The sequence below is a fragment of the Hippichthys cyanospilos genome, chromosome 14 (assembly GCF_059441005.1).
Source record: "Hippichthys cyanospilos isolate Australia breed blue-spotted pipefish chromosome 14, RoL_Hcya_1.0, whole genome shotgun sequence".
NCBI classification, from domain to species: Eukaryota; Metazoa; Chordata; class Actinopteri; order Syngnathiformes; family Syngnathidae; genus Hippichthys; species Hippichthys cyanospilos.
The window spans coordinates 8,396,144-8,410,000 of NC_142382.1; the positions used below are offsets into that span (position 1 = coordinate 8,396,144).

Sequence of the window (13,857 nt, forward strand, 5' to 3'; positions counted from 1 at the left end):
AATCATTTCTTTTTTTTAAATCCAAATACTCAATATTCAATTAAAATTCACTGTAGGATATCCAAATGACCAAAAATATAGAAAAACACAAAACAAAAGAATAGCTACATCCCTAGCCTGGTGTATAAATATTCTGTAAATACCCAAGATGAAGATCTGTCAGCTGCAGGACAACATCCTCCCAGTCATCCTTCAACTGATCATGTTCCTTCCAGATCAGTGACTCTGTCGATGTCCCATTCTCCTCCAAAGCCACAGACAAGGAACCATTGAAGGAGCCGACCAGGTAAAAGGAAAAACGTATCTAGCACAAAGAAAAGTAATTTCAAAGGAGTTAGCGTTTGAGGTGCGGGGCAGAGGAGTAAACGTCTGAAAAGTATACCTGGCAAGCTCTATCAGAGACAGGAGGAGAAAAAAATTGGCTGTAAACAGATGCCTCTTGGAGGGTATGTGTATCCCTGATCTCCAAAAACAGGAAGTGTCCTGGGGGTACACAACAACTTAAATGTGGCATACACTGTTAGAGATACGCTTGAAAACAAGTGGATAGAAGTTAAGATCATTTCATTCTTCTACTTGTTATACATGGCCGGTACAGATAAAATATTAGTAACAAGCAAATGTATCTGTCTCCCCACTCTGATTGCTTTAGTGAATTTTGTGTCGTGTCATCACTGACAACAAATCCACCAAGTTTGATTAAAATATGCTTAGAATGTTCAGGATTTTTTGGGGGGCAATTTGGCATGAGAGCAAGTCAATTGAGACTTTCAGGCGAAATGGAGCCAAGCCCTGCTGATTTATGCTGAACGGCAGAGTACACCCTGGACTGACTGTCGGTCACATGATGATTGTGAATGAGGCATTCACAGTTGCAATCAAGTCAAGTTAGAAACTATGAGGTACTACACAATCATTGGACCAAAGTAATGTGTCAGAGCAGCAATTGCCTCAAGAAGGAATCGGCATGGGATGCAATCTCATCCGACAATATGCCATGAGATTATAGCGCCACAAGATTTCTCATACGTGCACAGCACGAGATCTGTTTTCTTTTGGAGGTTGTTTTTGACATGGGGTACACATGTAAATGTGCTTCTCTCTTAGTTATGACAGTAAAACACCACCAAACATGGCGAGAACTTCAAAATACATTTGACTATTCCAAATATAGTGACACAAATGCCTTGGTTTGCTTTTATTTTGAAGTTGTTCCTTAAAGCGTGTTGAGACAATGACTGACTTGACTCACAAATTGTTGCTCCAGGAGTTGCAAGTCCATAACGTTGTTCTGAAATCATGTTTAATCACAAATCCGGGGCACTAAAAAGTGCCTAGTAAATATAATTCAAATCTATTGTATGGCAGTTGCCAGCGTTTATTGAGGTGTTAAGCATAAAATAGCCGCTAACCAGCAGCGTTCAAAAGCCCCCAAGAGGAGACAGATTACTATTCAAAGGCATCTTAATAGATGCCGTTCAAACTGATCACTTTTGAGCAAATCAGTCTCAAATGTGTACTGTCGACATCACCTCATTTTTTTTTTAACATTGTCTAGTGTCAAAGAGTTGTCTCAAATCTCAGTGTCTCTTTATGTAAAATAAAGAAACAATGTTGTTGAAGAAAACATAAAAATTGGCCATTTATAAATATATGTAAATGTGCTTTTTTGACTTCTGTGTTTATATTTGTTTTCTTATTTTTATCTTAAGAAGAATATCAAAATAATAAATAGCTACAGTTCTACAGCAGAAGTACAGGAAGCTACAATTACTTCCAAATCACCCATGTGGTTATAATTTGGTTTCAAAGTTGATAAAAATAATGGTAAAATACTGGCACATGAGGCATAGACATTTTGTCCTCTTTCATGTTTACATTTAGATGCTACGGTATTTTATGTTTACATTTGCATGCTAGCTTGTTACTATTCTTTGATAAAGAAATAAAATTGAAAACTGGAAAATGTATATTAGTCAGTATTTTATGGTATACTCCCAATTTTGTAAAAAATCTTTTCTTGTTCTCATAATCTCAGTTTCGTGAGACATCACGTCAGGAATTTGTGTCTCGCCCTATTCTTAGTAGATAGTGGATAGGCTTGCTATTTGAAACGAAACATGTTGGCCGTGCATGGAAGATTTGGTGGAAGGATCTGTGCAGTAAAACCAGTAGAAATAGTTTGGATTTTAGATATTCATCTCAAAACCACGTGAGGCAGAAAATTGACCAAAAACGACCTTCATACAGCAAGCTATCCGCTGAGCAAATGGTCTCCAGTGTCCGCGGTCAATTCCAGTGTGTGGCCTCCTGTCTCCATCCCTTCCCCCGTGTGCTCGTATATACGTGTAATTGCAGCTTTGGACACAGGCATGTTGGAGCCAGCCAGCAGCTGTGTCTCTTCCAACAAATGAGCAGCTGTCTGTTCTTAAGCTGTTCTTGGACTCCACCACAGCATCAGCTCAAAAGCTTTCATCATCATCACTTTCTTTGCATTCAGCCACTTTGAATATTCTGCTCTGCATTTTGTACTTATCCTGCCCTGTTTTACCTTTCGCCTTAGGCTTTCAGCAGAGTGGTTAGCACGTCCGCCTCACAGTTCAGAGTCCAAAGTACAATCCCAACTCGCTCTGGTCTTCCTGTGTGGAGTTTGCATTTTTTCTTCCCTGTGGCCACATGGGTTCTCTTCGGCCACTCTGGCTTCTACCCACATGTCAGGTGTATTGGACATACAGTACTAACTGCTAACTAATCAATTAGCAATTAAAATGTAATTTTTGGTCATTTCAAACCGAATGTATTCCAATGTTTGATTTTCCAGAATGGGTCTCAATTGACAGCCAGCACGGTATAGATTAGGAATAGGGTGAGAAACTCAACGCCATTTCACACTGGTAAATAATATATTAGGATGAGAAAAGCGGAGGCTTTCGTCATGTAAACATGTGGGAATCATTGCCCCCTGGTGTTAGGATGACAAAGTGCTTGATTTGACATGTTTTAATGTTAAGGCCGAGGATCATCTTAATTAATCGTGACGGCCATAATAGTGATCGAGATTAAAATTCAATAAATTGTGCGGCCCTATCTAGAGGTGTCAGAATTTTTTGATTAATCAACATCTTTCAATTACCGGTATCAAATTGTCTTATTTCAACAGCCTTTTCAACAGTAATTACTTTCTGATTTCTATAGTCCTTCATGAAAGCTGACTCATTATTCTTTTTTGTTTAATTCAAGTTCATTGTGTGCAGTTTGAAACGTTGTATGTCAGAAACCTCGTAAAAGAAGGAGCTGTCAACACATTACTTACCAGGCGTACTCCTCAGAGTGACGCCCCGCATGTCTTCCCTCTGCCGCAGCTCATCAGCGGTCACCCTCCTCCAAGCCGCTTGCCGTTTGGACACGGACCAACCGCAAGCATCCTGCTCAAATGAGCAGTATGAGCCAAATGGCAGTGAACCTGAGCAAAAAAGCAGATTGCCATCAGGGCTCATTGAAACAAGAAACCGCAGCTGCTACCAAGACCCCCTCTTCTTCCCTCGGAATCCTAATTTCCCTGTGGAAGGCGATGAGTGTGTTGTAAATTGAGAATTACGACACATGCTTTGGGGATGCTGTTATTGATATGTCTTTTGCAATTGTCGTCATCAGTTTTTATGATTGTATATCACCACTATGGAATTAAAACAATCAAGATGTGACTGTTTGTGATGGCTTTCAGCTTCAACTAGAGAGATCTCCGTGGGTTCTCCACTTCAGGCAATAATTAACTACTTCCAACAATGACAAATTGAGGTTATATTTAATCCAACCGCTGTATAAAAAAAATGCTGTAACTACTGAATGTGCAATTCAAACTTCTTAAACTAACACCTCATCTCATTTCCACTGAGTAATAACAAATCATTAAAGTGATGTTGTCCAAATATTAACAACCTTAACAAAAAAAAAAAAACACAAAAAACACAGCCACTCAATTCAATATTTACTCAGTCGCATTGCGATAATGAAGGGTAAACAGTAAAATTCAGTTGATTCAAAATCGTTTCGCATTTAAATGGAAAGTGAGAGCACTTGGACTTTGGGCTAGCCCTGTTGCATAAATTAGCTTTGCAAAACATAGCGCCAAGCTTTTGAGTATCAGAAATGACCTGTTTTCACTGACATTTGTAACTCCTCTCTCGAAAACAAGCAGTACATTTTTGTGTTTTGATAGACTAAGCGATGGCAGTTTTATATGGAAAAAAAATGCTAGATCATTTTATGCTTGTCTCTCAGCTTTCACACAGTCACTTCTGACATTAGGATGAATATGATTCAAAGAGATCAGCCGTTCTCAAAGGAGCCCCCCCCCTTTGGGAACGTGAAGGCACTTTAGGAACAAATCTCATTCATGTTTTTTAATGCTGTGGCACAAATAGGATAGCTTTCTTTTCAAATTGAGAGCAAATTAACTAGCACATGAAGCTACTTGTTGCTGAGAATGGTTCACAACTATCTTCCGGAGTTGCAAACTGCTTTGGAGAGCTTAGGGTGTTCTTACGATGGTCGAGTGTAAAAGAGTGTTTGCAGCATTTTTCTTTTAATGTGTTTGCATTTTTTTGGTTGCAGCTAGTTTTATCTTGGTCTTTATTTGCACTCGTTTTGTTGTAATATTGTTTCCATTTTGTTTTTGTGATTGCATCTTTCATCTACTTGCAGTTATTATTTTTTTTTTACTGTGTTTGCATTTTTTGTGTGCAGTGTTTTGTTGTTGTTGGTTAGCATCATTTTTATGTTTGTAGGATTCTGCTGATCGCAGTGTGCGTTTTCCCCCATTGGCCACCTTGGGTACATGACTGAAAAATATTTTGCAGGGTGTACGTAATTGGAAAAAGGTTGAGGACAACAGAAATAGCGTATTTGGAAACAGATTTTAAACTTGCAATATTTATATAACACAGCTGTGGGATATGGAGTCGGTTGGAGCCTTGAATGAACTGCTGGTTCTGATCAAAGGCCAAAGAATTTCAGACGACACATCAACAGGTCATGAAAATGCATTCTTAAACGAATCCTTACCGCAGATGAAGCCCTCATCCTCTCCTAAAGGGCAGTCGGTATGGAAATCGCACACATGATTTTGCTCGATGCAATATTCGGAGTTCTCACAGTAGAAATTATCGCCGCAGTCCACATCTGGCGGAACGACGTCATCCTCTTCCTCTTTAGACAGGACACAAAACAGAAAACCTTGCATCCAATTGAGACTGAACAAATTTAGCAATCTACCATTATTTGTTTCTGCTCTACATGGTCAAACATGTTGAGGATAGGAGCGCTATAGAAACTGAGAGTCTATGAACTCACCCGAATGACAGTCTAAAAAGTGCAGAGAGTCAAGCGCCACTGTGGATCCGTCCTGCACACATCCGGTGTAGCTCAAAGTCACCTGAAAGGGCTCATCCACTCGGCCTATTTCAGTCTCCACAGCTTCCCACTCTGTCCTGCAAAATTAATTAGCTTTTCTAATGGCAGCGCAAAAAAATAAAATAAAAAATGATATCAAAACCTTTTTTTTTTTTTTTACATCAATTCACCAGAGCTGCCACACTGGCAGAGCACGCATTGCATGCCATTACTACTCAAATAATCCGTTCCATTGAATGGTGGTCACAGCGGGGCTTTTTTGGAAAGTTTCTTACTGACGCTGACCTAAAAATGTTGCTCACAAATAGAAGCATTAATGCTCACATGCTCATAAGTGGAGGCTGGCTAAAAATGGCACCAAAAACGTAAGAAGAAGAGGAAAAACACTTTGCAGGAGTGCATTGGAAATGTCAAGAGGAAAAATGTACACTATATTCGAGACCCACAGGCAGGGAGGAAGTGTTTTTGCATGTTTTATCTGGTTTATGAGCATTACATTAATCAGTCAATAAATGCCATCTAGCCAGAATATCCATAGCTTTATTAAGCTGTTATTTTGCTAAAGCATGAAGACATTTGGGCGCTGGAAAGGAAAAACCCTTGCTTTGTTAGCTTAGCGCTACTTTGCTGGCATGAAATGGGTGACACTGATGGATTTTAAACTCTACTAAGAGCAAATACCAGCCCGGGTTCTTCCTTAGCCCAGATCATGGTTCATGGAGGTTTAAGTAAGGGATTTTAAATGAAAAATGAAAACCTTTACATAGGCTACCATGGCTATAGTAGTGCATTGGCTGGTGTTAGCACACGACGAAAATGTTCCATAAAGTAACTATGATAGCTTGCATAAAGAAAGTTTGCAAAGTTGGGCTTGAACCAGAGAAACCCTCGTTTATTAGCTTAGTGCTAGTTAACTAGAATGACATGGGGGAAAGAGATGGATTTTAAAATTCACAAAAAGCACAATACCACCCTGAGCTTTGTATGGCAAGGTTCTGGAAATTTAACTATGTTATTTTAAATTCAAAATCATAACCTTTGTCGAGTTTTGCATGACAACGTTAATGTGACATCCGGTGTTTGTACACAATGGATATGTTTCCAAAAAGTGAATATGAAAGCTTAGTGAAGCACTTTAGAGAGGTTATGTAGATTGAGAACATACAGACTCACAGACGTGTTTTTTGGGGGGGTTAAAAGTGCTCTAATCTGTACTGCATCAGTAATTAAGTAAACTTACTTCCAAGTTTGAAATTTACAGTAGAGTACCATCAAATGCTCCACCGTCCTTCCCCATTGAAAAAAGCACACTCAATGGCAGTGAATGTTAATATTGCTTTCAAGAAATATGAGTAAAGTGGCAAAAATCTACTTATATTTATCCATGTAAGCCATTTTACCACCGGCCGTTGACTGAAAATGACATCAAAATTGCTTGGGGCTCAGATGAAAACCAATCACAGGTCAGCATAGAATGTCACATGACCAAACTCTGAAAACTTCCTTAGCGCCAATATGTATTTTTCAAGATCAGATTTATTCTAGTGTGCGTCTGCATGCACAAAGGGATTGTTGAATCCATTAGCGCAGACACTGACCCCTCCACCGCACAAACTTATTACATATGCCCATCCACTCTCCTTCTGTCCACTGCCATTATATAAATTCGTTTCCAGAGTTCACATCAGGAGAAAGGAATGTTTTTATCTGCTCTAGAGATGGCTGCACCATGGCATTAAATCAATAGTAAAGACCTGTTCTTGTTCTCCAAACAATACTTCTGACTTTTCCCCACATGGCATTCCGTTCCACGCATCCACTCGGAACATTGCCCCCTCATAAACTTGAGAACCATAAAAGACAAACTCTCTGTGGTCTTGTTTGACTTGAAAGGCTGCCTGGCTTTTCACGGCATTAAATCCAAATTTTTAATCCGTTCAAATTGAAACACACCAGTTAAATCGGCAAATTGGAGAGAATAATTTACAGACCAATCACCCTTATGTGACCACTTAAAAATCTCTGTTGATATCCAATACAAAAACTGTATTGGATGTTCTGCTCTTTCAAGGAACCCAATTCTTAATTTTTATTGATTACTGTGTTTACAAAGACAGTGAGAAGTCAGTGAGAAGTCAATCTCTCCAAGTCAGAAGCATTTTTATAATTTAAATTCCATTTATTTGTTTCCTGAAAGTGTGGCAGTTGGGACTTGCGTGAAATGTAAATAGAAATGGAATTAGGGCTGCAAATAACGATTATTTTACTAGTAATTAATTTGTGAATTATATTGTCAATTAATTGATTAATCTCATGTTTTTATTTCAATCCCTTTATTGAAAAACTTGTCAAATTGTGGTAGAAAATAAAATATAACTTTTTTTGGAAGTTAGTCAGTTGTAAGGTTGGTCAATAAGACAAAAATCAGACGTTGGTAAATATATCTTTTTTTCATGATAATCGGTCTACTTTCATCAATGACAAAAGAAATTTGAGAGTACCTACTGTCTACTACTTGAAAAACTTGTCAAATTGTGGTAGAAAATAAAATATAACTTTTTTTGGAAGTTAGTCAGTTGTAAGGTTGGTCAATAAGACAAAAATCAGACGTTGGTAAATATATCTTTTTTTCATGATAATCGGTCTACTTTCATCAATGACAAAAGAAATTTGAGAGTACCTACTGTCAAGAGACTAAAAATTTGAGCGTTTGGAAAATTAGTCAAATAAAATTACCAATTAATTTGATTTTCAACTAGTTATCAATCTCGAGTTGCACCTCTAAACAGAGTACAATAATTTGCAGATTCTTTTCAAGATTTATGAATTAAAATCCACAACATAGATGAGATATTTAAAGTTCTATTTGATGAACTGATTTTGAAATATTCCTTTATTTTGTGCTTGTAACACAATCTAAAAAAAAGCTAGCATAGTGGCAAGAAAAGAGGAACGTTAAAAAACACTTGTTTGGAATACTCCAAAGGTTTTATAGAAACTGGGTCATAATTGGGTACAAAAGGAACATGAAACAGTTCAAAGTCAACACAGTGACTGCATCTATTAATGCAAAGTATTGTATAAACAAAAATGGCACTGATTTCTCTAGGCCCGAGCTCATCTCAGATTTATTGACATGTGCTGGGGTCTGACGAGTCCACATTTGAAATGATTTGGAACTCATGAATAAATTTGGCAGTTTCAGATCATCTCATTTTCTGAATGCGTGAAGCCGCCGCAGCTGTTTTAAAAGACGCACAATGTTGGCGAGCTCATCTCAGAGAAACTGGATGAGTCTTGGCTGTACTCTTGGCACCAAGTTGGCCTTTGGAAAGACAGAGTGAATAAATTCTACCTGTCACAGTGTGACACGACCAGCACGAGAATCCAAATTCTGTGATTCTGTTATTCATGATGAAATAAATACAAGGGTAGACTTCTTATTTTTGGCATGTGAGTAATGAGAACTCTGTGGAAATAATCCCAAACCTGTGGTGAACATGGAAATCCTCTTGGTGGTTTACCACTTTCATTCTTATAAAAACATTACATCGTGTGTTTGCTGACCTGGAGTCTTTTCTCTCAGGCTTCACCGCGAATGTTTCAACGAATGAATTGGAGTTAAGTGGCTTGATCAGGATCGTGAGGTTCCCCTCCGATGGTGATATCTCATAGAGGGCCAGATGCAAAACACAACGGCGCTCACTTCTGGGCATGATCGGGCTGGTTAAATTGTACTCGCATCTCCTAGAAGCCTCGGCGCCGGGAGAGGGGCTTAAGAGAAGAAAGTGACCTTAAAGATGAAACAAAGTTTGTCGTTAAACGCGGGTTTCATAACGCTGTCACCAAAATCGTTTGATACACACTTGAAAAAAACAACCGACTTGGATATCAAAGACAAAGGGCCCTGATTAAAAACGGCAAGATCTTCCCCTATGAATATTTGATCGCGAAACTCTTACCATCAGCGCTCCCCTCCGAGTGGTCCGCCTCAGGCATCCAACCTGCTTGATCGGTTTGCCGTGCAGACACCGCCAACCAGTCACTTTGCTGGCTGTGATTTGAGAAAGTCCAGAAACACGGTAACTCGAAATCACAGGACAAAACTGCAAGATAAGAAGCATGTATAATTCAAATATGTGGGAGTGTAATTTAAAACGGGAATGACTCTCATAATGAAGTAATTACAGTAAAAGTGTTCCTCTTCAAGCCAAAACACACAAAGTGCCTTGAGCCTTTCATTATGCACAACTTGGGTGATTTTAACTTGGGTTTCTGCAAGTATCAGCAAATCGAATTTAATGTTTCTTCTTTCAAATTAAAAGCAAATCACTTGGAACATGAAGCAACATTTTCTTAAATTATGTTACTATTACTCCTTTACAGAAGGGCTGCAGCAAGGGATTAGTTTTGGTGTAAACTATTTTAAAAACACATGGAATTGAATATCGAGTATTCAGGTAAAAATTGATTTATATACTGTATTCTTTGCTGGGTGAAAAGTATAAACAGATGAATAAATAACACATTTCTACTTAATTAGGAATGACCACCTTATATTTTTTCATGATAAATATTTCTTTTACATAAATTTCAACTGTGCTTAGCAGCACACTTTTTTTTTCCTGCGCCTTCCTTCTCCCCATTAATATCGGTCTATGAGATGAATTTGCTGGATATTTGAGTCATCACATTTTAAAAAGCCATGCTGAGTAAGAACAACACCTGTCAAGCTGTAAGCATTATAACGTGCAGATGCATTTACCTCTACAATGCCAGCCTACATGGAGCACTCAAGCACTGCTAGCTAGCGCCTAGTTCATCACAGTTCTAACACAGCCAGAGTGACTGGTAGCTTAGCAACACACTATTTTCCTCTCTAGAAAATCACTCTCCATAAATTGTGGTTAATGAGATGAGTTTCCTGGCTGTAAGAGCACATTGTGTCAGCGTGGTTCATGTAAAAAGTGATCAGTAGGAACAGCAACTGTATCAGGCAGTCAGCATCAAAATATGCCCTTTATAAAGTACTTGTGCGTTGCTAGCTCCCCACAATTATTGATGGACGCTACTGGTGAATCCTGGCAACAGATTCTGTATGTCAACATCAACGCAATTGAATCGTTTGTAAGCACCCCGAATTGGCGATTGATTGCGACATAAGGTTGTTCGGTAGTCGGGAGCAAGCTTTTACGCCGTGACACGCTTCTGGGAACAACTTTAAAATAAAAGCTTACAAGACATTTTGTTTCCATATATTGTTTGATAAACGAAGGTTTATTTTGAAGATGGCCTTCTCAACGCGTTTCCGGTGTGTTTTACTATCATCCAAATGTCAACATTTTTGCTGAAATTGGCTTGATCTTTTCTCTGACATGTACACTGATAAAATTGATATCTGGGGCAAGAAAAAAATGGCCTCTGGCGTTTATTCTAACCGAGGTACTTGAATTACTCAAGGACTTTCTTTTTCTTCATTTTTATACAGATTCACAGTCATTGATGCAGGACAAGTACAAAACATTAAATAATGAATGAGCAGCTAAGCACTTAGCACTTCCCTTGGGTAACAGACGGACACTGTGTTCATGTTGAATGATTGCGTGTTTGGCGTGTCACAGCCATACATTTCAATGAAAAACAAGGCGGTCATGTGATGGCTGGAGAGGAAACTGGCACTTCAGCTAATTTGGCAACAGATTCCCTGCAGGGATCATCCTAACGTAAGGTCCTTTATTAGAGTGTTATCTTCCTTTTAAAAATTGACTTAATTTCCTCCCGTCATAATTTAATTACAGCCAATATTTTGCTCACAAAAGAGTGAAAAAGAGTCAGGTTTCTTCATCCGTGTCATGTTACTTTATTGCCTTCTGATGTACGAGGCTCATCTAAAGACTTATGTTACCCTCATAGTTTTTCCGGGGATGGAATACTGTGTTTAGCCGTTTATTAAAAACGATTATAAATGCAACTGTAATGTAGTTACAAGCTAGCTAACTACAGTAGCTAGATTTTTTCATGATGTCTTCTATTGTTGCTCTTCTTTTGGGTTGTGTTGTAAACAATGAATAAAACAACAAACGGTTGTTTTAGAGTAGTTTTTTTCAAAGTGTGAATATGCCCTCTGGCACCCAGGCAGTGTACAACAAACACTTTCGGGGCGGTTACACATTTTGTTTTCTCCTTGTCTGTGGGGGCTTAAAAAAAGGTTTAAGTGTTTAACCTATGTATGTCTGTGCTCTGCTTAATTTGGAAAAATTCTCCATACACAATCATGACCAGCGGCATGGTAAGGGGAAGAGATGTGATAATGAGGGGTCCTCAAAAAAGTGTTGTTGGAATTCCAATGTGTGATTTTTTTTTTTTTTTTTTTAACGGACCGCCACATCCCTGAGTGTGACAGATGACAAGAGTCAAACAAACTGAATGGCGTTGCGTGTCTGCATGTCCTCACATGTACACTTCTTACAATGACTGCGTTCTTGTGAGTCAGGGTGATGTGGAAGCGGCTGAGCAGACATGTTGTCCTCTAGAAAACTGTCCAGAAGAGCATAGCAGCGACTGCAGACTGAGAAGAGAAAAAGGAAACAAGTGTCAGTTTTTTCAAGCCTCGAAGACTGAAAAACTGTGTGTGAAAGAAACCATACATAAGCACATGGTACACGAAACAACTCAACACCAGATGCTAAATTCAGCACTGTAGTTGTCACGAAACCACATATGGTAACATCAATAAATATCTCAACTCACAATGACCCTGCAGATCAAGGGTTAAGTAAAAACAGCTCCATGTGTGCGTGTTCAAACTTGAACAGAAACTTAACAGTCTGGTGGCCTATTGCCAGATATGCTAATGAATCATTGGTCACTGCAGACAAGTCAGGACCGTGGCTCACCAGGGAGACAACAACCACCAGGAGGCTAATTGCATCAGTTCACATAACAAAGGTGAGGACTCGTGACTCAGACTCGTGAGAGACTTACATTGCTATTTTTTGAGACTCACAACTTGACTTGGACTCGCCCAATAAAGCCTTGAGACTTGACCCGGACTCTTCGTTTGGGACTCGTGAACATTACGAGTCTCGATGGCGTGGTTTGCTCTCATTTTCTCTTCCGTCAGGGCTAGGTAGAGTAGCCAAACTATTAACTGAAGTATAAGTAAGGTTTTATGGTTACTCAGTTTGACGAAAGAGTACTGCCGCGAGAAATAACAAAAGGAATAAAGCACTTGGATGATTGTGTAAAGGAGGTCATAAACAGCTATGGTTGTGCAAGTGCGGTTTACGTTTCTGCTATGAAATTTCATTACATATGGAAAAACAAATCAACGTATTTTTAGCGAACTCGTTGTCAAGGACTTGGACTTGACCGGGACTCATGTACTTGACTTGAACCCTAAAGACTTGTACTTGATTTAAAGACCTAAGTTGCTTGACAGAAAAGTCAGCGGAATGTTTATTTCAATGAAAATGAGCAAGGGTTGAAGTCAAAAGACTTGCTCGCTGATGTAATCGGACCCGGTAGAAATCAATCCAGTTGGACCTCAATTCCCTTCGAGGGACCATGATTGCCGACCTGAAGAAAACCAGCCAGGTTTGATTGTACCCTTCTGAAAAAAAAAAACTCCCATTGGTAAAATTGGTGTAGAACTGCCATGGTTGATCAGTCCCAGCAGTAACCCACGGCTCAACCGCCTTCAATCAAAGCCTTTCTTTCTGTCATTCTTCACTTGCTGCTTGAATAGCCATCTTCTTGGCCGAACCGAAGACTTTTCAAGGAGACCACTAAGCCCTCAGTAACTGACTTAAGCACCTGGCCATGGTGGTAACCATAGCAGCCATCTGAAAGAGCCTTTGGGCAGATGCAAAGATGTTCTAATCTAATGAGCCTCTTCCAGAAGAAAGCAGGCAGGAATGTACAGTATTTTGCTCATCCTTTAGACATGGAGTTTTGCTGGGATTGGCAGGCATAACCTAGCAGTATATAAGTTTATGAGCACAGCTTTATGATGAGTTTTTATCTAGAAGATCTAGAAGCCATAAATTCAGCCACATCACACCCGTTTTCTTTTATGAGAACAAAATTGAACTTATTGGTCTAGCGTCACCATCCTTGAAGTCCCTGGTGTCATTTTAATGTCTCATGATGTCACTGTTGTCTACTCTTCACCTTTGACTAACGGTCCCTCACACAACGTTAAAAAGTAAAGGTGAAAAGTAAGGTGTTGCATCGAAATTATGGACTTAATGCTTGTCTTTTTCAAAATTAACTGCGATTCCCCATTATAATAAGTGCTTAGCAAATAAAAGTACTTACAAGGAATGAAGTATTTTAGTCTTGTATGTTATTTTTTAAAGTGAACAACTTCGACTCACATTTGCTGGTCTAAGTACACCCCAGCTATCATTTTTAGCCTCACTGTAAAATTCCACTAAATGCCTC

General features: G+C 39.0%; 1 protein-coding gene across 1 annotated transcript in view; it reads right to left on the reverse strand.

Moving 5' to 3' along the window:
- Nucleotides 1–13,857, reverse strand: part of ltk (leukocyte receptor tyrosine kinase) — a 61,637-nt gene that overhangs the window by 29,153 nt on the left and 18,627 nt on the right. The window contains exons 2-9 of the mRNA XM_088433732.1: nucleotides 11,882–11,980; nucleotides 9,375–9,518; nucleotides 8,980–9,205; nucleotides 5,353–5,489; nucleotides 5,065–5,208; nucleotides 3,314–3,463; nucleotides 383–483; nucleotides 144–304 (exon numbers count right to left, since the gene is read on the reverse strand). Of these exons, the coding sequence (XP_088289858.1) occupies nucleotides 144–304; nucleotides 383–483; nucleotides 3,314–3,463; nucleotides 5,065–5,208; nucleotides 5,353–5,489; nucleotides 8,980–9,205; nucleotides 9,375–9,518; nucleotides 11,882–11,980 (1,162 nt within the window). The remainder of the gene's footprint in view (nucleotides 1–143; nucleotides 305–382; nucleotides 484–3,313; nucleotides 3,464–5,064; nucleotides 5,209–5,352; nucleotides 5,490–8,979; nucleotides 9,206–9,374; nucleotides 9,519–11,881; nucleotides 11,981–13,857) is intronic.